This window comes from Leopardus geoffroyi, chromosome C1 (genome assembly GCF_018350155.1).
Source record: "Leopardus geoffroyi isolate Oge1 chromosome C1, O.geoffroyi_Oge1_pat1.0, whole genome shotgun sequence".
Taxonomy (NCBI): Eukaryota; Metazoa; Chordata; class Mammalia; order Carnivora; family Felidae; genus Leopardus; species Leopardus geoffroyi.
Window position 1 is genome coordinate 80017944 of NC_059328.1, and position 27356 is coordinate 80045299.

Here is a 27356-nt window from a genome sequence, read left to right on the forward strand (position 1 = left end):
TGCGGAATGCATTTCTCTTGGCAGTTGATCTAGTGGACTCAATTCACTTCTAAGCAGATTTCCTTAATCCTTAGCTCTAACTGGGTCAGCATCATCTGATTTTAAGTATTATTACAGGAGACATATGCACAATGATTATTGAAATAGCTACAACAAACCTGCCTGGAAAGTTACCTTTTCTTGGAAAAATGCTCAAAAGACCCAATTCACATAAGTGGACAAATCTCTGGTGGGACCACTGCTATTGCGGGGGAAAGGAACAAATGGAGGTGGCCCTCAGATGATAAACATGCCAAAACTTCCGTTGAGATTTTTGTTTAATAGGCTGCTTAGGAAAAATGTTGAATTAGCTTACCTTATTCTCTGTATTGGCTCAGAAGATTCTGTTGGGTAATTTGTGGACATGGACTTGAAAAGAATTTTCACAGTTGGGAGGGTAACACATTTTGTTTTTCAATCAGAAAATCTAAATAAAACAATCAATCGTGTGGTTACCTCTTACCAGCGGGAATTATCAACAGGTGGGTCAGTGCTACTCATTCAAGATAGCTGTTAGGTGCTACTCATTAACTTAGGATTCTTTCCCTGTACCCGATCATCTTGCTGGATTCTCCTACTCTTTGTACTTTGTTGGTGATTCTCTTTGAGGTTGTAGGCTTACAATTATATTTCATCTACAAATAGTGATCATTTTATCTTGTCCTTTCCAAGTCTTTTACCTCTACATTCTTTCTCTTCCTTAATTATATTAGCTGATATTTCCAGTACAATGTTCAATAGTAGTTAAATAGCAGTAGTGATCAGCATTCTTACTATGTTTCTCTAGATCAGTTTGCCTCTGGTGTTGTTCATCCATTAAGTATGATGCAGACATTGGGTTACTACTCCACTCCATCCCCAAATACAATTGCATGAATAGATTTTATGTTACAGGACCCTCCAGAGTTTACAAATGTAACAGGCATTATACTGGCTGGGCCTAAGGAAGCCATCGTACCATTTTTCAAGTAAATGATTTAAGGAAGAGAGGGTCTTATTCTGTTTGCTTTTGAGGTCTCTAGATCAAAAATTCACCACAGGAAACACACTTTGTTCATCTCCGTATTCCTAAATATTTATTGCCCAAATGTGCACGGTAAGAACCATCTTCAAATGCCCTTTCATCTTTGTAATTAACGCTTGAAGTCATGAAGCCAGATTACCTAGAATTCCCCAACTCCTCAGGTACCGTTTTCATGCACCTACACAGTTAACTAACTATGAGGACTTGTGGTAGTCAGTAGGCCTTTTAGCTCAATACTACTGCTCTTTTCCCTCAGGCAAATTTCCCTGCCCATTTGTACTGTCACCTTCCAGTTAGTGATTTCCACAATAGAAAAAGTAGCAACTCTTCTTGTTTAATGGCCTTCAGAAGCTGGTGAGTGTCAACAGGCTGAGGATTAAAAATAGGATGAGACTCCAGGGACCCCAAAGGCAGGATTTCCTTGCTTGTCTCAGATTATACAGGTAGGGTGTTGGGAATGGACAGGAAGATCAGGCAAGAAAGAAGGAATGACAGCAAGGAACAGTTCTCCCATTGACATTTGCCAATGAGAGGAAACAAAGATGTCAATTTACTGAGTAATTCCATTATATTCTCTGGGTTGGTTATATTAACATGTTAAAGGACATGTGAAAGTATATTAAAGTGCAAAAATACTCACACCTATTATTTAATAGTGAGATTAAAGGCCCTGGTTTAGTAATCTGACCATTCTATGTGTGAGTCTTGGTTCTGTTGATTACTGGTTCTGTGATTTTGGGCAAGTGTCTTAATTAAGACTTAGTTTCCTCATTTGTAAAATGGGGAAACTCACCAACCTGTTTCTTATACTTATGTGGATATAATGAGAGAATGTATATAGAGTACCTAGCAGTACCTGGCACATAATGGAGTCTCAATAATTGTTAGCTACCATGATTTTCTATTTAGGCTTCCCTAAGTAATGTGATTTATATTTCATATAGTAAGGACTAAAGGCAAAACTCCAGGGCAAAGAGGGCGGGCTATTCATTTCCCTCTAGTTCTTAGTGCCATTTAGAACTATAATATAACTTCCCATGAAATGTATTTCATTTCATAACCAAAGGAAGTGTGATTCAAAATGTTGAAAACCAAATGTATGGCTCACCGTCTTGAAAAATATCTGAGGCCATGATTTCAGAGGAGACACGAGTCTTTGAAATAGGTTTTGAAAATGAGTGTATATATGTATACTATATATACTATACTATATATACTATATATATATATATATATATATATATATATATATATATATATATATATACACTAGCTCTAACAAGGTCATAAAAAAATCAACAAGTAAATATGAAATGAATGGACTAATGTGGACATTTAGACTATCTTGGCTATCTTTTAAACACATTAGTCAAAAGCCGGAAGAGGGAGGGGCGCCTGGGTGGCGCAGTCGGTTAAGCGTCCGACTTCAGCCAGGTCACGATCTCGCGGTCCGTGAGTTCGAGCCCCGCGTCGGGCTCTGGGCTGATGGCTCAGAGCCTGGAGCCTGTTTCCGATTCTGTGTCTCCCTCTCTCTCTGCCCCTCCCCCGTTCATGCTCTGTCTCTCTCTGTCCCAAAAATAAATAAACGTTGAAAAAAAAAAAATTTAAAAAAAAAAAAAAAAAAAAAAAGCCGGAAGAGGGAATTCCTATAGGCACAAACAACACTTACTAGAATAGCAGGTGAAATAGTCAACTCATAGTCGGACTCATTCATCAAATTCAGGGATCAGCAAACTTTTTTCTGTAAAGGGACAGATAGGAAATATTTTAGGCTTTGCAGACCATAGGGTCTCTGTCCTAACTACTCAACTCTGACTTTGCAGCTACAGACACTAGGTAAATGGATGGCATGGCTATGTTCTAATAAAACTTTATTTATGAAAACAGGTGGCAGACCAGATGTGCTCTGTGGGCCATAGCTTTTTCATTCTGATTTAAACCATATATCATACTCTAACATGATGTACTCAACTATTCAGAAACAAACTTAATCTGATCTCTGTACTGGTTAACAATTTGTGCATTGTTCACACATAAAGATCTATAGTTATTTATTATATATACTATATATAATTGATGCATTATAAATATGTAACAAAGTTTAAATGTTTAATTGTGAAAAAGCTTAAAACTGTATTGTATTTGTTTTATGCTAATATTTCAGTTGTTCACAATTATGTGTCCCTTTACAATAAAAAAATAGTTAATTTCATTTGTGAATGTGAGATTCACAGAAGTCATACTATTCAGAATAAGGTTTGATAGCTTTGAAACACTAGGAGTCCATCCGTCTCCCAATATTTCTGCTTTGTTGTGTATACACTTTGATTTTTTAAATCTGTAATCCAGTTCTGGATTTTTTCCACCATTACATAAAATACTTATGTTGTCAGCACTGAATTTGACTGGAAATTTAAAATTTATATATGTCAAAGACTAAGTGCTGAAAGAAACTATCAACATATTTTAAAATCCAACTAATGAGATTTAACTAAACCACATGATTCAGAAACAGGCTTAGGTGCATCTTCTTTATGCAATCCAGACGACCATCACTGATAAATACTATGATTCTGGTATAAAAATATATAGGGATGCCTGGGTGGCTCACTCAGTTAAGCATCTAACTCTTGATTTCACCTCAGGTCATGATCTCACAGTTCATGGGACTGAGCCCCATGTGGGACTCTGTGCTGATGGCACAGAGCCTGCTTGTGATTCTCTCTCTCCCCCTCTCTCTGTCCCTCCACTGCTTGTGCTCTTTTTCTCTTAAAATAAATAAATAAACATTTATACACACACACACACACACACACACACACACACACACACACACACATATATATATACATACATAAACACAGTTGCTAGCCTATGGCTATTACATAAAATATTTGAAAATGAAGCTGTCAATTGTCATTTGGAGGACAGAAGCTTATGTTTACCAGGAGACAACTATTAAAAAAAATCCTGTCATCTCTTTTTACAAGTACATAATTTATATTGGAGACTTTTTTTTTAAACCACTGTAGTCAGAAACATTATTTCTATAAATCAGCACTTAGTTCCATTCTAGAGGGTAAAATTGCTTCTTACTGATTGTACTTATTAGTTTGACAGCTGTGCCTTATTGAAAATAGATTAAAAGAGGGCATTTTATGGAAACAAAATAATCAATGGAATTTAAAAATTTTTAAATCAGCATTTTGTATTTATAAGCTTCAAAACATAAAATGTAATGATGTCACTCAAGAGGTGTACAGAATGTCACTGCTTGTTTTGGCTGCAATGTTCTCAGTGCTCTGAAAGCACAAATTCTGAAAGAACTTGAAGTTGAGCAAGATCTAGATATTTACTGTTTTTTTTTAAAGAACATCTTGGTCCCAGGCCAAAAACCTGTTGTTTTCTTTAAAAAGGAATGAATGTCAATTAATTTTTTACAAACCCAACTTGAAGGGCATTTAATTAATAGCCAAGTTTGACTGAATTCACAGATGTATAACCTCATAAATCAATAAAGAGCTCACTAGAGTTTGTTGAGAGGTAGAGGCAAAGTACGTAAAACAGTACCTGACCTAATAAAATCTGTGTATTTTAGCTATTTATTATGATCAACATTTCTTGTAATATATACTTCATTATGGGACAGAACTACCACAGTCTTAGAAATCAGATTTGCTTGGGTTCACATCCTGATAAAACTAAATTACTTAACCTCATTGGATAGTTTCACCAGGGGCAAAATGGTGATATTCCAGATTCTATAGAAGACCTGAAAAACTGTTCTTAATTTACATTTTTTATTTCTTCTCTCTCTCTCTCTCTCTCTCCCTCTCTCTTAAAATAAATAACTAAACAAGCAACCAACTCTTGATTTTGACTCAGGTCATGATCTCATGGTTTGTGGGATCAATCCCCGCTTGGGGCTCTGTGTTGATGGCACAGAGTCTACTTAAGATTCTCTGTTTCCCTCTCTCTCTCTCTGCCCCTCTCATGCTTCAGCTCTCTCTCTCTCTCTCTCTCTCTCTCTCTCTCTCTCTCTCTCAAAATAAAGAAATAAACTTAAAAAAGAAGAGGAAGCTGATTAGGGGTTTTTCAGGCATTTTTCATTTTGAGTTCTTGTCTGCAAACAGGTATATAATGTCCTAAAGAAAAAAAAAAAGGAAGAGAAAAGAAAAGAAAAGGGTTGTCACTTTATAGATCAAAATCAAACTTGGGTATCCCTTGATAAAAAAGCCCAATTGACAGATGGACTCACTCTCAGAATAATAGAGAAATTATATAATTTTTTTTAAACAAGTTATTCTCAGTCTAAAAGATGCATCGGAATTAGTGAATATTCTTTTCTGCTTTAGAGAAAAACTGTTAGCTACTCACTAGAAATACCTATCCCCAAAATTATATTAAAAGATCAAAGCTATACTTTGAATGAAATAGTAAAGTTATATATGAGTGTGTATTTATTTATTTTTAATGTGTATTTAAGTTAATGTAATAAACAACTACAAAACACAGTTTTTGTTTTGTTTTTTTTAAACGCACTTAGTAAAAAAAAAAAACGTTTCTATGAAATTACTTTTATGAAAATTTCAGCAAATATTTCCACAAGACAAATTCATAGGAGTGAAATTGTTGGATCAAAGAGTTGTCATGATTTTAACAGGCATATATTGGTAAATAAACCTCAGAAAAGCTACACCAATTTACACAACAACCAAACGCAGGTGTGCCCTGAATCCCAAGGCTTTTGCCAACTCACTCAATTTGCTGTTTTCAGTTACATTCAACCCACAGTGAGAACATATCCTATTAGATGCCTTAGATGCCCCTTCTTATCTGATCAACTAATAAATGCACTATAACATTCGTCCTGTCCCATTAAGGTTGAATTGTTCTGTTTTTGGTAAAGACAACACCATTCTCCCCATTTACTGTTTACCCCCAGGCTTACTTTCTTCTCTCTCCTACAGTCTGGACCCGTGGCCCACGTTTTCTCAAACTAGAATGCTCAGCTCCTTCAAACCTTGTCCTTTTTTGCAGTGTCTCCCCCGAAAAATTCCCATTCCTGGAAAATTCCAGCCCTCTGCTCATGGCTCCTCTTTACTGCTGGAAAACATCAAACAAGTCTGTGCCTCGGCACCATTCTGGCTTTGAACTTCAGCTGCCCTGAGCACAGCAGGCAGTCCTTTCCCGTTGCCGGGCCCTCCCCCCACATCTCTTAGGCAGAGCTTTGCAGACAGGAGGCCATCAGAATCACTGGTCAGTCTTCATCTCAGCTGACCTTCCTCCTTACCTGACACCACTGACCTGTCTCCCCTGGGCTTCCAGGGCAATGCTGTCTCGTGTTTCTTTCCCAGGTCCTTCCCCACATTTGAGGACCACTCTAAGGGAACTGAGCGGTTGTGGTCGGGCTATGGGCATCAACTAAAATATGTTCCTTAAGTTCCGAGGGACAAACTTATCGTGTAATGGGTAAGAGTGCATACTCTGAGGCCCACGTGCTGGGTTTAGCTCAGCTCTACCGCTTTTGCACTGGGCAAGGCAATGTCACTGTCCCTGTCTTCATCTACCAAGAAAAAAAAAATCATAATTGTATCTATGATGATGTGTGGCCTAAATGATGTAATCATGAAAAGTTTTCACAATTTTCTGGTATATAATAAGCACTTGAAAAATGACATTTCTCTTTCTACCATCTGAAGGTACAGCAATAAAATGGCAGACTGGAGACCAGGAAGAGGGTTCTCATCAGACATTGAATCTGCCGACACCTTGATCTTGGAGTTCCCAGTCACAATGAAAAATAAATGTGTTTTCTAAGCAAAAAAAAGAAAAAGAAAAAGAAAAAAAAATAAAAAAAGAAAAAATATTACTATTCATAATTGGGAGCCCTAAATAATAGGATAATGAAATAAGCACAGATACAGGCATCAGACTGGCTTCAAATCCTGACTGAACAATTCACTAGGAGTATGATATGGGGTATGCTGTGACACTGATCTTGGCCTGCTGGACTATGTGTTTAATGAAGCTAATTCTATCTTTTTTATATAACCGCATTCTTTTTATTATTTTTTTTTTAATTTTTTTTTTCAACGTTTATTTCTTTTTTTGGGGGGACAGAGAGAGACAGAGCATGAACGGGGGAGGGGCAGAGAGAGAGGAAGACACAGAATCAGAAACAGGCTCCAGGCTCTGAGCCATCAGCCCAGAGCCTGACGCGGGTCTAGAACTCACGGACCGCGAGATCGTGACCTGGCCGAAGTCGGACGCTTAACCGACTGCGCCACCCAGGCGCCCTATATCACCGCATTCTTATATGAGATAAAATAAATAGAATTAAGTATCTAGTGCAGTACCCAGAATAAAGCCAGCAGAAATTTTCTGTTTTTTATTGCCATGCTTTTTAGACCCTGTGATTATTGATACTATCAGCAAGCAGATAGTAAGCAGACCAAATTTAACATGTAGGGTTCTACTTTCAAATATATATTGGAATTTAGCTCTACTAGTGTATAAAACTGCAGTTAACAGTAGAGACTTTGCCATCGCGGCTATGAAGTCCTGCAACTAAAAAAATTGTCATACAGAGAAAAACAGTGAATAAAGTGGTATATTTTAAAGAAATAAAAAATATACATATATATGTATGTGCATAATGAGTTAGACAGACCATAGCCAAAACCATTTAGGAACAACATAAAAACTCTATAAATTTCAGAAGTCTAGTTTGACCCCTTTTGAGCAGTTAGACTAATATACTTAACTGTGGGACCAGAAGTTGTAAAGAATTCTCACTTTACACAACACATACCTTAGTTGTCATTGATTCATGGCAGAATTTCCAGTCTGTAATTTTAGTACTATGCCAGTACATATTAGATAAATTAGTTTTACTGGCCATTTTAATACCTGTACTTGTAACATTTGATTGACACATTATCAACCCATATTTGTACAAACCAGGGCTATAATTAATTCTGATGCCTTTTGTATCTAGATACAATAAATGGCTATTTTTCAAATTATCTGCTTTTTGGAAAAATACAAGTCATACTATTTTAGTTTCAATATAAACATTTGCTTGTATCCTCAAACTTTGTATACAGGAAAATTCTGCTATTATTCCTGGAAAAAAAAAAAAAGGTATTTAGCCAAACCGGACTTTTCTAAATGTAAACTAGAACTCCCTGAGGGCCAGCTTCTGACAGTAATAGGTTGTCAGCTTCACAAAGACAGGGAGTATTTTTTAACTTCTATTTTGTCTGCATTATCTGGTATAGTGGATGGCACATGGTAAATTGTCATTAAATGCTTGTTGAATTGAATTACAAAGAAATGTATACAATGTGACCTAAAGCTGTCTAAAATACACAAAAATCTTCCTCTCTTCGGAGGTGCCGACATTTCCACTTGTGCCTGGTGGTCACTGTTCAGGACCTCAAGCCTGGGAGGATGGTGTGCATTGGTAGCCTTGTCATTCCTTTTCTTCTCTGAATCTACAAAAAATTCCTGGAGCAATACACATACCCTCTGATGTCCCCTTTTGTTAGTCCTATGTGGCCTAAAGAAGTTCTTTGAAAGTCCCGTGATAAAAACAAAGGCAAAGTAGACTATAAGGGTGCAGACATAAATGGATTACCAAGAAAAGGACCAATGGAAATCTCTGGTGAAAAAAAAAAAAAAAAAGACTGAAATGATTGTTCCAAAAGATCTCATTGTTTTAAATGGACCTGCCGAGGTGAAGCACCTTGCTTATAATGGTTTCTGACCTTTTTCTCTGAGACCAGAATTCGGGATAGATAGCTTAGATATGTACCTGGCACTAATCAGGAAATACATGACATTTATATTTAAAATGTGTTTAGTTATATTTAATGATCTCATTCCCGAGTTCCTTTTTCATTAAAGTAGCTTTCATTGCTATTTTTGTAGTTATGAATAATTAGAAGGTTTGTGCCAGTAGACCCTGCTCCTAAATCAGTACCCCCAAATCCTTGGGCCTCTAGCTTTTGTTCAGGCTCTTTGAATTTGAGCAGAGTACAATTTTACTATGAAATGGTGCAGTGAAACTGTGCAGTGAAAGGAAAGGGGGGTTGGGGTGATAAGCCTTAAAACATAAAGATATAATTACTGTCCAATACAACCGAGCAGCTTACTTACGAGAGTAGTAATTATTGCTTATTGCTCTAAGGAAAATAGAACAGGGAAATAGGAGAAACTCCTTTGAAAAATGGAATACCTTTTACAGAAATATCTAATGTATATTATAAAATTCTAGGGGTGCCTGGGTGGCTCAGTTGGTTGAGCTTCCGACTTCAGCTCAGGTCATGATCTCATGGTCTGTGAGTTCGAGCCCTGCATCAGGCTCTATGCTATCAGCTCAGAGCCTGGAGCCTGCTTCAGATTCTGTGTCTTCCTCTCTCTCTGTTCCTCTCCCACTCTCACTCTGTCTCTGTCTCTCTCTCAAACTTTAAAAAATAAATAAATACAATTCTAAAAATAAAATAAACAAATATCTATGAATACAGCAACAGTGAGATCACATTCATGTTGCCCAGGAAGATGGGAGAACAGGAAACAGGAATAAAGATCTCTGGCAGGGAGGTGAGAGCACAGGACACAAGCCATGTCAGTCAGCAAAGGATGCTGTGTGGACTAGGTAACGAGGTTTATCTGCTCCCTGCTGATATTACAAAGAGGGCGATATCTAAGAGGAAGATTTCACTCACCTCAAGGCCTTAACGATCTTAGGGCTGAGAGATGATTTAAACCAACATCTTTCCCTCCAAAAGATTCCTTTCGAAATATGTTTAAGAGATATGTGGTCATCTAGTCTTTGTTTTGAATGTGTTCTCACCGACTGAGAAATCACGGGGTCACATGTTCCATTTAGAACTATTCTAACTGTAAAATGGCTTCCTGACATTTTTGAGCAGCAGTCTGCCCACCTATGAATCCCAGCCTCTGGTCACACTTCTCTCTAAAGGAGCAGACAAGCCGTGTTCCTGTAATCTCTTCACACTCCAGTATGTGAGGACGGCTGTCAAGTCCCCGGGTTTCCTCATTCCCAGGCCAGTGCGTCCCCAGTGGTCCATCCCCACTACCAACAAGTGTTATGTCTAAAATGTTTTAAAACTATACATTTAATGATCACATACCATACCTCAAATATTTGGCCAGTCACGACTTCTATGTGATTTCAATGGAGTTGGCTAACATCGGGGAAACCCTGAACAGCTCTGGGAACATTATTTTACGAGGAACGTTTTCAGATAATAGCTTAGCCCAAATAAGATTATAGGCTTTAAAGAATTCCCTTTGAAATTAGATTTAGTTTAAACAAAGGGAAGTAGTGAGGAAAGAAAAGACTTATTCAATGGCTAACCAGAAGAATTTGCAACTAACATAACCCACTCAACTCTGTCATGTTAGGAGATTTTTGTCTTTATTACATGAAGTCTTTACAGGATCCTAAATAATTTAGGGCTTGTTCTAGAATGGGTCTTAATTTCTGGTGATAGCTAGAAACACTTTGTTTTCTACAAAGCTAATTATAAATATTCAGTTAAATGTTTAGGGCCCACATCTCCAGGGGGTCCCTCAAATAGCACTTGGTTTAGAGTGGGACCCAAAGTAGTTGCTAACAGTCAGCCTATAAGCCCCAGTGCTGCATGGAGAGGTTTTTCTAAGTTTAAATTCAAGGGATTTATTTAAATGAATAAAATTTCTGTAATATATAGCGTGCACGCACACACAAACTCAGCTGTGGATTTTGAGGTAGGTTAAATCCTAGACTGTACCTTATGCAGCCTGGGGTCCTAGGAGGAGGGAACACAGCCAGGAAGAACAAGACTGGAGCAGTCTGGTGGGAGAGTGGAGGAGAAAGAAAAAGGTCAAAAAAAGAAGCTTGTGGGTTCTTCTACCTTCTTCTCTTGCTAGCCATATTACCTCTGGGCAGTTATCCTCTTTGAGGCCACTAAAGGAAAGTTCAGAACACCTATTCTGCCTCTGAGGATCATAAGACCGCCTATGTTAACGTACCTTAAAGCACATCTGTAAAAATTAACAAGAATCAGTAAGACTGGGTTGACTGTCTACACCAGTTTGGTGAGAACTACTATCTCCATATTTTGAATCTTCCAACCCACAAAAATGGAATATCCTTCTATTTGTTTGGTTCTTCATATAAAAAATAGTTTGTGTATTTCAGTATAGAAATAAATATCTCTACACATCTCCCCTTAGACTTCTTAGCTCTTGGATGTTTTGAGTGTTATTTTAAATGATATCACTTCATAAAGTCCATTTTCTATTTGGTATTGATTTATAAATATAAGTGACTTGAGTACTGTACTTGCAAGAAGTTTGTTAAATTCACCTACTAATTCTAATAGTCGGTAAATTCATTTGGATTTTCTATGTACATAGTATCTGCAAACAAATGACTATTTTATTTCTTCCTTTTTAGTCTTTATGCCATTCATTTTCTTTTCTTGCCTTATTATATATGGCAAGAATCTCTAGTACAATGTTGAATAGAAGAAGTGATTATGGGAATCCTTGTGTCATTCCTGCTCTCAAGGGCAAAACTTTCAGTATTTTACCACCAGATATGTCTGCTAGTAGACTGTATAGCAGTTTACAGAAGTTCTATTCATAGTTTGCTAAGAATTTTTTATAAATGGTTGTTAAATTTCATCAAATCCTTTTTCCAATTTGTATGTTAACTATTTTTCTCCCTTTATAAAAATTAACGTGGCAGAGTACATTGGTTTCTCAAGTGTTAAGCCACATTTGCATACATTGAGAATTATGTCACTTGGTAGTGAGATATTATCTTTTGTATCTATTTCAGGTTCCCTTATTATACATCATGATGCCTTTGTCATATTTTGGTATCATGATTAGGATGGACTTAGTTGGGAAATATTCCATTTTTCTATTTATTGGAAGAATTTGTTTAAAATTAAGGTAATTTCTTCCTCAAATGTTTGAAAGAGCTCACTGAAAAGGCTTTATATTGTCTTTGTGGAAAGACTTTTGAATAACTGATTCAACTTCCACTAACAGAAGACACTCTCCAGATTTTCCATTTGTGTTGTCAGTTTAATTTTTTGAGGTATTTGTCCTTATTCACATTTTAAAATTGATGTTAAATGTTCATTTTATCATCACGTCTTTTCATTGTTGGTGTAGTCTCCAATGATAATGTATTTTTCATTCCTGATGTTATTTTCTCTTTTTTTATTGATGTCTTAATGGGGGTATGTCAGTTCTCTGAAACTTTTCAAAGAACAAGCTTTTAGCTTGTTTTTGTTTAACTTTTTTTTTTTTTCCAACGTTTATTTATTTTTGGGACAGAGAGACAGAGCATGAACGGGGGAGGGGCAGAGAGAGAGGGAGACACAGAATCGGAAACAGGCTCCAGGCTCTGAGCCATCAGCCCAGAGCCTGACGCGGGGCTCGAACTCACGGACCACGAGATCGTGACCTGGCTGAAGTCGGACGCTTAACCGACTGCGCCACCCAGGCGCCCCTGTTTAACTTTTTTTTAAAAAAATATTTATTTTGAGGGACAGTGGGGGGGGTGGGGCAGAGAATGGGGGAGGGGCAGAGAGAGGGAGAGAGAGAATCCCAGTCTCCATTCAATCAGTGCAGAGCCCAATGTGGGGCTCCATCTCAGGAACTGTGAGATCATGACTTGAACTGAAGCCAAGAATTAGACACTTAACTGACTGAGCCACCCAAGTGACCTTAGCTTCGTTTTCTATTTCACCGATTTCTGATTTTTGTTTTCTTCTTTCTGCATTCTTTGTTTTACTCTTCTTGCTTCTTGAGATGAAGTGTAAATGATTTTAGTCTTTCAACTTTTCTAGTAAATATAGTTAAGGCTATACATTTCTCTCCAAGCATTGTGTTAGCTGTAGCCCACAACTTTTGATATGGCACATCTTCATTATCATTCAGCTTAAAATATTTTCTAAAGCCTGTTATTTCTTCTTCGTTCCATGGATTATTTAGAAGTGTGTTCTGTTTAATTTCCAGGCACCTGAGAATTTTCTAGTAATCTTTTGTTACTGATTTCGAGCATCATTTCCCTGAAGTCAGAGCATATTTTCAATTATTTTGATCCTCTGAAATGTTTTGGGGCTTCCTTTATGGCCTGCTTATTGTCAGTTTTGATAAATTTTAAATATGGTTTTAAGTAAAACATTGTCATTGTTGGCAGTATTTTCTATATATCAATCACATCAAGTTTGTTAACTGTTCTTCAGATTATTTTTCCTACTTTTTTTCTGTTCGTTTAGAGGTATGTTAAAGTAACCCTTATGATTGTGGATTGTCCATTTTTCTTTTTAGTTGTCTATTTTTTGCCTTATAAATCTGAAATAATGTTATTTACAATTGTGAAATCTTCCTGGTAAACTGGCTTACCATTTCAGAATATCCCTCTTCCTCTCCAGTAATGCTTCCCGACTTCAATCTGTTTTATCTAACATTACTGTAGCTACACCTGTTTTTTCATTAGCTGTAATATGGTTGATTTTCTGCCATCCTTGTACTTTCTATGCACCTTTACTTAATATGTGTGTCTTGTAAATCAGAAATACATACGCAGGCTTTGTTTTCTTCCCCAATCTGACATTAGCTTATTACTTGAAGTATTTGATCCATTTTCATTTAATGTAATTACTGATTTAGGTGATTTTATACCTACTATCCAACTACTTGTTTTCTATCTGACCCACTGTTTCATTTACTTTTTTTTTTTTTCTGTCTTGTCTTCTTTTGGATTACTCTTTTTGATGTTATGATACACATTTGGGTTAAATTTAATACAAATTATTGTATTTACCACTTCCTTGATGATACCAGAACTTTATTCTTCCATGTTTTCCACCTTTTCCATATTATTGTTACCATGTATTCTGACTCTACAAAATTTTTAAACTTCACATTGCCAGTATTGTTTTGTAACAGTCAAAATTCACTCGCATTCACTTTTTGTAAAAATCTTCTTTCCATTTCTGTATTTCTACTTAGGATCACTTTCCTTCTGCCTAAAGACCTCTCTACAGACTTTAGTTAATGCAGCCCTGCTAGTAACTTTTTTTTTTTAAACTTCTACATTTCACATTTATAGAGAACATTTTTATTCTACATAGAATTTTGGGTTGACTTTTGCCCCCCAGCACTTTAAAAAGTCTTTAATGATGTCTCTAATGAGGTATAATGTTTCCTTGCCTACATTAATAAGAGGGGCATAATGAAAAAACTAAAATTGCTTAATGCAGTGATTTTAGAAACATCTCCTTCACTTTAAATTCAAGGTCATAAAATTATGATCAGAGCTTGAAGACTTTACAGATCTAGCCCAACTTCCTCCGTAGTAATAATCCTTATAGGAGGTTAGTGTTTGCCTTGAATACTTTTCCGGTTTTGAGGAATTCACCAAATCACAAGATAATGCATTCTATTTATAAACAGTTCTAATCATAAATGGATTCCTTAGAGAGCACTGAAACAAAATCTGCCTCTGTTTTACTACCAGTCATGGGATCTCATTCTGCCTAAAGGAGCAAGTAAGATGTTTAACTTCAATCCTTTGTTTTCACTTCTAGCATGTAAAAAGAACTACTCTGTCCCTGGCTTCCAGGGTAAGCATCACTTTCTCTACCCTGCCAACTCCACCCTCAACATTCACTAACTCCACATTCACAATGGGTCACTAATCCCTGTCAATTATGTTCCTAAAAATAAACTGGAATTAGGTCAGTGGCTTAATTTAGGACCTATTTCTCACCTGGGTTGCTGACTCTTTTCCTGATTATAAACAGAAGCTAGGAGATCTCATGCAAACACTATTCCCTATATACTTAAATTCCTTAATAGCTCTCCATTACAGCACTGTTTTCCAAACTATTCTTTTGGAACTGAGTGTGGAGAGGTAGAATTGTTTGTTTATTCCATCACTGCTCTGTTATTCTCTCATTATTAGCAAAGTTTAACCTACAAAATTTGCTGCAATCCAGAAAAACTTCACCAATTTTAGATGCAGTGGTTTTAAGAAATGAATAAACTTTAATACGCATGTACACTAAAAATGACCTTGGAGTTGGAATATAACCCTAAATTTTAGTATCCTAGCAACTAGTAAGAAAAACTTTAGCCTGAAAGTATATTACTTATGACAGCCTCTGGCTTAAAAATTGAAGATGTATTTAGAAATGACAGCATTTATAATAAAGACACCTGGGTCCAAGTCTTAGCACCCTTTCTTATTAGCTACATAACATAAAGTTAAGTTATTTAATCTCTTTGAAGTCTATTTGCTCATCTGAAAAAGGCAGTTAAGAATTCTTGCCTTGGTAAATTTACCACAGGGATACTTTACAGTAGTTAAAAAAAAGGAAAAATATGCTTGCAGCTACAAACATTTACATGGATTAATCTCAAAAATATGAATGTAAGAAGCCACAAAAGATTCAATGATGCTCTGGTAAAAGGTTAAAACAGTCAAAATTAAATAATATATAGGTAGCAAATTTTTTTAAAAGCCAGGAAATGGTGAACATAGAATTCAAGACAGAGGTTACACCAGAGAGGGTGTGTGTCGGAGGAGGGGAAGAGACAGTCATGTGATCAGGGAGGCTGCTCTGGTGTCTCCCTAACATTCTCTGAAGGGGATATTGAGAGTTCATTTTATCCTTTAAACGATACACATATATTATACACTTCTGCATTTATGACTCAAGTTAAAACAAAAAGTCATTTAAATCTCCCAGTGAATCTGAGTTAAATACGTATCTGCACTTGTCGACGGGGAATTCATAGGTTCACAGCTTTCTCCTGTGCTGAATACTACCACCATGGACTGATTTCACTGGCACCCGGCTAGATGAACTCTCACAACTTTGAAGAAAATAGCTGGATGCAGGAAAGTTTTTAATTCATTGGAAGTAGATCTCAAAAAGCAAATTTCTGGTGTAAAATCAAATGAGATACAGATAATTAATTTAGTGGAGAGCAACCATGTGTCAGGCTTTGTGCCTACAATTGTAAATAAGATCTTACCATACTTGGTCTGTGCCCTGATTTTATTTCAGGGCCACATTCATTTACCAATTATCACTCTCTAGACAATGAAAAGCTCATTGGTCTATTCACATTTGTAACTCAGAAACATGGGAAAGTAGTCTTTTTCACCCTATTTTCTGAAAAGCATGTTAATTTTATGTATATAGGGTAATAAACTTTAGTTGTAAAGACATTAAAAAACAGCATATGTAATATGGCTTAGTTATTCAGGAAGTATTAATATTTAAAATTTACTTGCAAGTATTAGAGTGGGAACAAAAGGGATATTAAAATAACTTAAAACATTCTATGAATTTCACAAATATACCAATGTATGTTTAAACATTGCTGATATATATGTATAACCTTTCATTTGCAGACTTGTCCTAGTGAATTTAGTAAACAAATACTTAATACTTGCTTATTATCAAAAGATCATGAATTTGTCCTTTCCCTTCCTTCTGATTGGGGTGGAAGATTCAGCCAGATGACCACGGCTGAGGATCGAATGGTTAGGATTGACATCATTAGGGTCAAGGCTCAGCTGACCTGGTCCTTGTGGTTGAGACTAGGGTTTCAACTGGTGTTATTAGGGAGTCGTGTGGTCAGGGCAGTGCAGTGGTGGCTGACATATTTGACATATTTGGAGCTAGGTGGCCCAATGCAGCAGCTAGCATTGTCAGGAGGCTGGAACATAAAAAGTAAGCAAATAATATATTTAGGTTTATGGGAGCCAGATTCCTCACTATGAGAGAAAGGAGTTACAAATATGGAAAGGGAAATACTAAACTCTAAACTATTGAATTAGAATTGAAGGTACTAATGTGAACTCAAGGTTTTTCAATATATATGTATATATAGATACACATATAGCATATGTCTGTGTGTACACACATGTATTTCTTTGACCTGTCTGCCAATAGGGCTTAAAACCAATGACTCTCCAAAAGCAATGAGCACTTCTCAGGTCTTGGTTTCCATATACTATTTTCCATTTAAAGGAACCAATGTTCCTCAGGAAAAAGTACAAGATAAGCTTGGGATACCTTCATGTGCCAAAAAATAAGGAAGAGCTAAAAAAAATCAAAAGGACAGGGGAGCGTGGGTGGCTCGTCGGTTTAGCGTCCTACTTTGGCTCGGGCCATGATCTCATGGTTCATGAGTTTGAGCCTTGCGTCGGGCTCTGTGCTGACAGTTCAGAGCCTGGAGCCTGCTTCAGATTCTGTCTCCATCACTCTGCCCCTCCCCTGCTCATGCTTCAGCCTCTGTCTCTCAAAAATAAATAAACATTAAAAAAAAATTTTGTTTTAAATCAAAAGGACATAGAAGCAAGGTGTAATAGACTCCCATAGACCAAATCTGGAAAAAGTTCAGTATCGAAATAAATGATAGTCATATATAGGAATTTACTGAATAAAGGAGGAATCCATAAGTCCACATTGATATAAATGAATAAACAATAAATGAATGGAGAAGGGACTGCTTTTCCTCACATCAATCAAAGCATAAGCAATGATGAATTCACCATTTGGCAACCAGAAGAGTAATAATTGATTCAGGCAACAGGTGTTAATAGACTCAAACTGGTGACAATTTGATGGGAAACAGGACCTTCACAGTCTCAAAAACTCTCCTCACAAAGTTCTTTTTATTAATTTTAAAATAGACAATACTGATAGATACTATCCTAAACCAAGTGATCAAAGTTAACATGACCAGCAATGGGACAATTTGACATTGTGGATCTCCTGGTAGGATATAATGAGAAGAATATCATTTCTGACAAAAATGTATATCCTGAGGAAAAACTGGATAAACCCATGTAGGGACATGCTACAAAGTACCTGGCTTATACTCTTCAAAAAATCAAGGTCATGAAAGAAAAGACTGAAAAACTGTTCCCGGTCAAAGGAGGTAGGAAGACAGGACAACGAAATGCACCATTTGATCTTGCCTAGGGATGCTGGAGCAAAGAACATTGGGACAATCAGCACATTTGAATGTGGTCTATGGATTGGATGTCCTACATCAATGTTAATTTCCTGATTTTGATTGTCATACTATGGTTCCGTAGGAGTGTTCTTGTTTCAAGGAAATATCATTAAAGTATTTAGGCGGGATGGGGAATCATGTCTGCAGCTTACTTTCAAAATTACATTGGATGACCCTACATTTGAATCGATAAGTGACAGGTAAATGAACACCTTTACAATTTTGAGGCTTCCATTCCATGCACATCACAGAGCACTCCATTTTTTCCAAGATCTCTTTAAATGCTTCTTGATGGAGTTTAGATTGTCTCCATGAAGATCTTGTATATATTTTGTTAGATTTATTCTTAGGTATTTCGAACTTATTTTAAGAGATCCTTCCAAAAAATTTTATTGCCTATTAATTACTGATATGTAGGAATATAACGGACATCTGCATATTGTGAATGTAGCAACTTTGCTAAACTCCAGATGTTACTGAATTATCTACATATATAATCATATCAGCACATCAAAACAATTTCTTGCCTCTAGGAAAGAAAAACCCAGAGATTACATTGATGATAACTTATCATAAAATATACAATGGTTGCCATTGAAAGAGACTTTTATAGCTGTACAAATGCTGTAAGCAACACAATGTTAGCTGGAAGTAGTGTCGCTTTAGTATCATGTTTAAATTAATTTTAATCACTCAAGGAAGGGAGGTGTGATTTCATTTGCTTCTGAGATCTCTGGACAAGTCCTTCACAGGGATCATCTCTTCTTCATCTCTACATCAAAAGAAATACATTGCCTGAAGTGCACTAAAAGTGACTTTAAATATTCATAGATGCTAATTAACTTCTCACTATGTAAAATAAGCCTATCTAAGAAAGTCTGGATCAACCCTTCACAAATGACTTCTTGCAAACTTGAATGAGATGCTTTCCACAAACCTTTCTAGTGACGTGGCAGCTCTAAAAGGACTCCCCACTATTGCTCTTTCCCTTGACTCACATTCTTTCCATGTGTCATAAAACAATTTCCTATGAGGAATTGCTGCCATGTTACTGAGTAGAGTAGGGCACAGTGAGTACTCTAGAAACAGCAACATCTTCTGGGAGATACTTGCTTAATGTCTCAGGAAACTAGAAGCACCCATAGACTGACGGTTTAAGCTGGATGAGACGCCAGAGGGCCCTAAAGACAGAAAGGCCCAAGTGGAACTCTCACATGTGAGCTTTAACAGTATGGGGAAACAGAGACGCCAGTTGATTCTATGACATATGTTTTGACTCTGTTGTCTCAATACATTAAAAGAAAACTGAAGGAACTTAAAGGTATATTTTCTAAGTTTCAGTATGGGATGATGAGAACGTTCTGGAGATGGGATAGTGGTAACGGTTGCAGAATAATGTGAATGTAGTTAATGTTATTGTATACCTAAAAATGGCTAAAATGGCTAATTTTATGTTACACATATTTTACCACAATGAAAAAATTTTTAAGGTGCATTTTATATTGTTAAATACTAATAATACTTAGTAATAACACAGTAAGAGTAGTAACCATCAAGAGTCTGATAACCAGTTTGAGACTTGACTCCAACTGTGATACCAGAGGAACCTAGAGCACATCATAACTAAGCCTCAGTTTCCTTATCTATAAGACAGGAATAGTAAAGTACTTACCTACATATTATAGGTTGCAGTGAACCTGAAATGAAATCATTTATGTAGGGATTTAGCAGAGTTCATGGCACAAAGAGAGGGCTCAATAAATGTTGGCTCTTATTTACTTTTTAGGTTTTTGAAGCAATACGATTCTTTTATATTCTGTACAATAAAGACTAACAACAAGGCTCCAGAACAAAGGAGTGAGTTACTCATTTCTCCCTAGTCTCTAATGTCACATAGAGCTATAACAGCAATGTCCCATAAATGCATTCCATGTTATATAGTAAGGGATGTATGAGCCCAAGTGTTGACCATTAAGCCAACAGTTAATAAATCTTAAAGTCTCATGCCCTAAGAGGCAACAATTTCAGAGAAGCCATGAGAACTTAATTTATACATGAGAAGCCATGTATACACACACACACACACACACACACACACACACACACATTTTTTATCAACTATAACACGGTCATATAAAAGCATTTGTTACAAATATAATTCACACATAGGAAAAGAGGCTATTTTACTTTTTTAGTCCCTTTTATACCCTATTTTAGGCAAAATAATGAAACCCAGAAAATAACAGGACTGTACTAGTTCTAAAAACTGAGAATTTGATAAATGAAATACATCTGTCCAATCATCTACACCTTCTCTCAAGTTCCAAACAATGATCCTTATCGAACTATACTCTTAGAATCAACCTAAATAAATCTCTGCATGATTTGGATGAAACATACATCGTCAATGGTTAAAAGTCCTGGTAGAAAAAGTACATAGAATTACTTAAAAGCGAAAACGTTTCATACCAAAGGAGTGGTTTAAAAAAAAAAAAAAAAAAAACAGACAATATGAAGAGGAAATGCATTGAATTTTAAAACATTTTTTGGACCATTATATAAAATACCAAAAGGTTCAGAACTGTCGAACAACAAAAGTTTATGCAGAACAAAGCCAAGAGGTAAAAAAAATATTAAATGTATTAAAACCATCTAAAGCCAAATAAGGCATAGCTGAACTATGTAATTTAGAAACAAGCTTAAGTGCACTTTCTTTGTACAATTCAATTGACTACCACATGGAAAATCTGACAATTAACCAAAATGCAATTAAATAGAGATTTGCAAGCCTTTTGGCCATTATGTAAATATTAAAAAGTGAACTGCCAACTGAAAAATAAAAGGTTACATATATACCATACAAATGGTCGAAGACACACTATAAAATTGTGTGAACAAAACAATCCTACCAAACAAAGATCTTTCAGGCACTTGCATTCAGAAATATTTCTTTTATAAATAAGCAACGTAGTTTCACTTCAAAAAATAAAGCTGATTTTCCCCAATTGCACCTGTTAGTTAAGAACTATATCATATATTAGGGATGCATTTAAATGAACCATTTTATGGGAAAAATCAACTGAACTTTAAAAAACATGAGTCCACCTATTTATTCACAACTTTAAAAATACATATAATTCCAGTGAGGCACAGATGGGGCCCTATCAAAACAATCTACCATTCAACATAACCAACACAGTATAATGTAATACGACGACAAATAGCAAAATCCATGATTTGGCAATACTATACAAAAGGGGCCCTGTCAAAAGTTTCTTTCACAAAACATAATACCACAAAACAAAACAACAAAAAGAGAAAAGCTGAATTCTGACAACCCTACACAAACTGTGGGATTTCATCTTCAAGGTCTTCGAATTGTTGCATTCGTTTTAGCCTTGGTCTCTGACACGCTGGTGGCACATCAGGCAAGTCCCGCTCCTCAGGGCTCTCTTTAGGCTTCCTGGTGGGCTGTGTGGGGGCAGCTGGGGCGTTTTCAGAGTCTGGCACTGTTCTTAGCGCGTGCCCCTGGGGGGTGGGAGTTGTGCTGGGAGGCGGTGCTGGGGAGGGTGCTGCAGCTTTCTCCTCATCCCCTTTCACACCACCAATGGGAGCACGTGGTTTATAAAACGTTGTCCAATGCTGCGGCTGCAGTGTTCTGGGCGCTCGGACAGGAGCAGGAGGACAGGAATCAGAGGACCGTCTCCCAGACACCTGTCTCGCTGGCCTCACTGGTTCTGAATATGGCTTACTGGGCTGGGCGGCACTGACTGGGTGGCCCCCAGTGATCCTGGGGCTCGTTGTCAGTCCTCTGTCCTGGAGTGCACTGGGTACAGTCACTGCGGTCTTTACAGTTAGGCCATTTTGTTCCCATTGTTGCTCCCAAGGGCTTTGTAGAGTTGACTGCTCAGAGCCATCCAATTTGGAACAACCAACAGAAGGAGTATCTTTCTTACTAACTCCTTCAAAGGTAGGATTCTTGCAAAACTTGTCGGAATTTACAGTCCCCATATTTCTGCCATTTCTCTCATTTGGAGGGCTTGCCAGAAGAAGTAGTCTATCTACAGGCAAACTTACAGGTCTCATCTTGGTCCTTGGAGCATGCCTTTCAACACTGTTTGCTTCCCTATCTGATTTCAGATTAAGTGGCTTGGAGGTTTTACAAACATCGTCCATCTTCTGTGATGCTGATTCAAGCTCTAGGTCTATAAGCAAACCCACTTTGTTGTCTAAAAAAGGAAAAGATTTATTTAAAAATTAATTTCATGGCATGTGGTTAACAAGAGAGTCTGAATGATTTATAGATGAAGAGCCAATCAAAACAGCAAAAGTCTTATGTATTTTTCCAAGTTATTCTCAATTATCCATGCAGAGCTCAATCTGCTATTTTCAGTTACATTCAACCCACAGTGAGAACATATCCTATTAGATGCCTTAGATGCCCCTTCTTATCTGATCAACTAATAAATGCACTATAACATTCGTCCTGTCCCATTAAGGTTGAATTGTTCTGTTTTTGGTAAAGACAACACCATTCTCCCCATTTACTGTTTACCCCCAGGCTTACTTTCTTCTCTCTCCTACAGTCTGGACCCGTGGCCCACGTTTTCTCAAACTAGAATGCTCAGCTCCTTCAAACCTTGTCCTTTTTTGCAGTGTCTCCCCCGAAAAATTCCCATTCCTGGAAAATTCCAGCCCTCTGCTCATGGCTCCTCTTTACTGCTGGAAAACATCAAACAAGTCTGTGCCTCGGCACCATTCTGGCTTTGAACTTCAGCTGCCCTGAGCACAGCAGGCAGTCCTTTCCCGTTGCCGGGCCCTCCCCCCACATCTCTTAGGCAGAGCTTTGCAGACAGGAGGCCATCAGAATCACTGGTCAGTCTTCATCTCAGCTGACCTTCCTCCTTACCTGACACCACTGACCTGTCTCCCCTGGGCTTCCAGGGCAATGCTGTCTCGTGTTTCTTTCCCAGGTCCTTCCCCACATTTGAGGACCACTCTAAGGGAACTGAGCGGTTGTGGTCGGGCTATGGGCACCAACTAAAATATGTTCCTTAAGTTCCGAGGGACAAACTTATCGTGTAATGGGTAAGAGTGCATACTCTGAGGCCCACGTGCTGGGTTTAGCTCAGCTCTACCGCTTTTGCACTGGCCAAGGCAATGTCACTGTCCCTGTCTTCATCTACCAAGAAAAAAAAATCATAATTGTATCTATGATGATGTGTGGCCTAAATGATGTAATCATGAAAAGTGTTCACAATTTTCTGATATGTAATATGCTTTCAGAAAAAGGACATTTATGAAAACTGCTGTTCCTAATTGGGAGCCCTAGATCACAAGAGTGAAATAAGCACAGATATAAGTTCAAATACTGACTCAACAATTTATTGGGGGCATGACCTTTGACTTTATTTAACCACCCTCAGACTATTAGGCTATGAGTCAAATGGGGCTGGTACTACCTACCTTACAGCACAGAATTGTTATGAAGATCAACTCAGATATACGGAATCGAACAATAATCACAGTGCTTAGCACAGAGCAGGCAAATACTTAATGAATGTTAGCTTCCTTACCTTTTAGATCCTGTCAGACTATGATCATTGATACAGGATTACACATCAAATTTAATGTATATCACTACATTTTTAAAAACTGGAAGTTAGCTGTGGTGGTATATCGAATTATAGTAACAAATGGAAGCCTTTCACCAGCTTGACAGCTAACCCCTGCAACTAAACTTATCATACAGTGAATAAATTGACTGTAGTCAAGTAAATAAAAAAAGATATACACATATTTATGCTTAATACATGAAAGGTGACAGGTAAAAGCACTTGAAAAAAGTTTTAGAGGAGTTTTAAGAGTCTATTTTTAATTTTAGGATTCTAGTTGATTTGGTATGAGCAGTTAGGTCAATACAATACTCTATATACTAACAGATTGTATGATAATTCCTACTGTTCAACACATTTCTGCCTTGACTTTACTTGAAGGCAAAAATGAAAAAGAACTTTTGGAAAGGGAACAAAAACGACTATGAATTCCAAGATGTCTTATTGTAAAGAATGACATTCATTCAAATGTAAGGTATAGTATAGAGCAACTTTTTAATAGCCAGTAAAGATCCATTTACTAATGAAATTTCTTTCTCTGGTTTCTTTTGACTTCACTCATTTTGGCTTTTAGACATAGTTAACTGGCACAGTTTTAAGTCAGCAAACATGTATTTAAATGGCTACTCACCGGTGAGACATGCATCACATTTTTCTAATGCGTTTTGCTTTCGTTCTGATTCCTCAAATGATGTAGCTGGCTCAAAACTTTTGGTTTCACTACCCACAGTATGCATATCCTGTTGATGGAGAAGAATTTTAAATGTAAGAAGTAAAACACACCTTAAAACAATTCAAAGATTTTTAACTTACTAATACAAACATTACAAATTTCCAACACAATTCCATAAAGGTCAAAACTCACTTCCTTTGAAGAGAAAAACAGTGACTTCGTAGAATGTTCTGGGTCTCTTTCTTCTGGTGACAATAGAGGCTTTGGAAGACAGCCTTGATCAACATGAGATGCAACACCACCTATACTACACACAACTACATCTTGTGGCTGCAGGGACCCATCGAAGATCTTCTGTGAGTAAGTAATGAGGAACTCTACCAACCGTGCTTGATTTGAGTATTCAGCAAGAGAGGAGATGGTGACAGGTGCTGTTGTGGGCCTTGGCCTAATGAGACTTGGGCCAAATATCACCCCCAAATTTTTGGAGTTCATTTTGTTTTCTTCTGCATGATCCACGACTCTGTGAAATACAACACAGAAAACTGTATAAGATTCGCCTATTAGATTTCCTTGATGGTAGTTTACTATGGGTTGGGAAGGGTGGAGGAAAAATGGGTGGTACAAGTCTAGAAAAAGGATATATTTATTTGATTAGATATTGACCACACAGAAAATTGGGTTTCACAGTATTGGATTAAATTTAATTAAGTAGAAAGAACTACTAAAGTTTTACCAGCAGAAAAGCAGAAGCAAAAAAACCCTAAGAGCTGCTCCCATCTTAGTATATAGCACATCCTCCAGGTGTTTATGCTGGAAAGTTAAACATTGTCGATTTCTCTCTCACTGCCACAGCTAGTCTTCTGATTCTGCCTCCAAAAGATCTCTCTGCTCTACTGCCTTGTTTCAAGCTCTCCACACCTTTCACTTCTAGACTACCCAAGAAGTTCTGAACTGCAGTAGAGGACCCCCTCCAACTCATTCTCCATATGGCTGCCAGAAAGACCTAACGAGCAAATCCGAACATGTTAAATTCCTGGATCAAAATTCTTCAGTAGGTACAGAAGGAAGACAGTCAACTCATCTGGCAGGTATGTATGACTTTATCAGGCCTCTACCTAACTCACTTCAAGCTACTGCTTGCTTTGTCCTAGCCTAACTGAATTACCTATACTTCCCAAATGCAAACTTATCTCGTGTCTCTGTGTCTGTTACCTCCTACCCGGAATGCCTTTTCAGATTCTTGGTCACCAAACCACCACCCAGTTCTTCACATCTGGCTAAGGGCTACCTTCTCTGATTCACGACCTTCCAATCCCCCATGTTCCTTTGCATGCTGTGCACGGGTCCCTTAGAACAAGAACCGTGCTGCAACTGCACTTGTCTGCAGGTCTGCCCCGAGGCTGACAAGCACAACAGGTGACAGAAACCTTACATTCTCATCCTTATTTTCCCAGCGAGAGCCTGGCACATAGGAGGCAACTGAAGGAAGGATGTTAGCTGTAAGAACATATATTCAATGTCTCCCTTTCCCTAACACATATTAGAAAGAAAATTTTCCTTTTAAAAACATCACAACAATATGAATGCACTTAATACTACTGAACCATACACTTAAAAGTGGTTAAGACGGTCAATTTATGTGTATTTTGCTACAATTTTTAAAAAACCAAAAAAAGCAAAATGAAAACACTGATTTCCACCCACTAATGAATGCTTGTCTTATACAAAATTCTTACCGCTTAAGATGAACTATGAGGTAATGAAGACTGTTAAAATTTGACACTGGCAGTTGTCTTAGGAGGTCCTTGCTTTTTATAAGAATTCGGTTTATTTCTATACATATACTCGGCCATTTTTTGTCCTCGGAGTTATCCTTTTTTGACTCCTGTTCTTCATTTACATGTTGGATCTCTTTTGCAAGGTCTATAAATTCTTTGTACAATCTGAATAAAATGAATGGTTCTGGGAGCTAAAGAAATAAGATTACATTAGGAATATCAATCTGTCCATTTTTCCCCCGTTAATAATTTACTGACTAGCTACTGAGTGATTTAGCATGTCCATTACGATTCACAAGATTTAAGGTTAATCCTCATTATAAATGTACACGTTTGTTACCGATGCGATCTATAAGGTGAATCTGACATTGCCAAAAATTATATCTATATTAAATATGAGTTGATTGATAATCAGTAAAACTTTTTTAAAACCTAAAGCTGCATGATGGGAATTTAAAACTCTGCTGTACCCTATACCAATTACATTCATGACTGCCCCAAAGTTAGCAAGATCTAGAGCTGTTTTATTAAAACCATATTAAAAGTCGTATTAATAACATTAACTAGAAAAAGTTTATATTCTGAATTTTATTGGTATGGGGTAGACAGAGAACAAAATAATACAGGGTCCTTGTGTTTTACTTTGGCCAGACTGAAGACCAGCATAAGACATTATGGCTTACAAGAAAGACACTGTCAACATTTTATCTAATTTTTAAGCACAACTTGAATTGCCCTAAGTGGGTTGAAGAAAAGTTCCTCTCTCAAACTATCAAGGGGCATGATCTCCCTACTGGCATAACTGATTCCAACGTTTACACTGCTCAGCAATGGAAACAGCATATTTCTGGCTAGCTGGTGTCCTACACTATCTGTGGTGAGGTTGGCACCCACCTCTCCGATCTCCCCTGCTGGAGGAGAAGCCTTGACATTAATTTTTACCCCTACTACTCTGGGATCTAAAGGAGGTCACTTAGCCTCTTGAGGTTTCAAATTTCCCATATATAAGTAAAATGAAGACTGCTTTCTAATACTGTAAGAATTGAATAGTTTCCCCACACTAAAGTGTTGGTCCCACAGTATTCCTGAGACGGAATAGTACTGGACTCCGTTTATTTCCTCTCCCTGACTGGCTAGGAGAGATAAAGGAT

At 37.2% G+C, this 27356-nt stretch overlaps 1 protein-coding gene and 1 pseudogene across 5 annotated transcripts in view; one reads left to right on the plus strand and one right to left on the minus strand.

The window, feature by feature from the left end:
- The first annotated feature begins 7948 nt into the window (after positions 1-7948).
- LOC123596824 lies at positions 7949-8758 on the plus strand (annotated as a pseudogene).
- Positions 8759-21216: 12458 nt separating this feature from the next.
- ARHGAP29 (Rho GTPase activating protein 29) overlaps positions 21217-27356 on the minus strand; it is a 65612-nt gene continuing 59472 nt past the window's right edge. For all 5 annotated transcript variants that reach the window (XM_045478347.1, XM_045478349.1, XM_045478350.1 and 2 more), the window contains 4 exons: positions 26164-26396; positions 24617-24947; positions 24383-24491; positions 21217-22365 (listed from right to left, as the gene is read on the minus strand). In XM_045478347.1, the coding sequence (XP_045334303.1) occupies positions 21476-22365; positions 24383-24491; positions 24617-24947; positions 26164-26396 (1563 nt within the window). In that variant the 3' untranslated portion in view covers positions 21217-21475. The remainder of the gene's footprint in view (positions 22366-24382; positions 24492-24616; positions 24948-26163; positions 26397-27356) is intronic.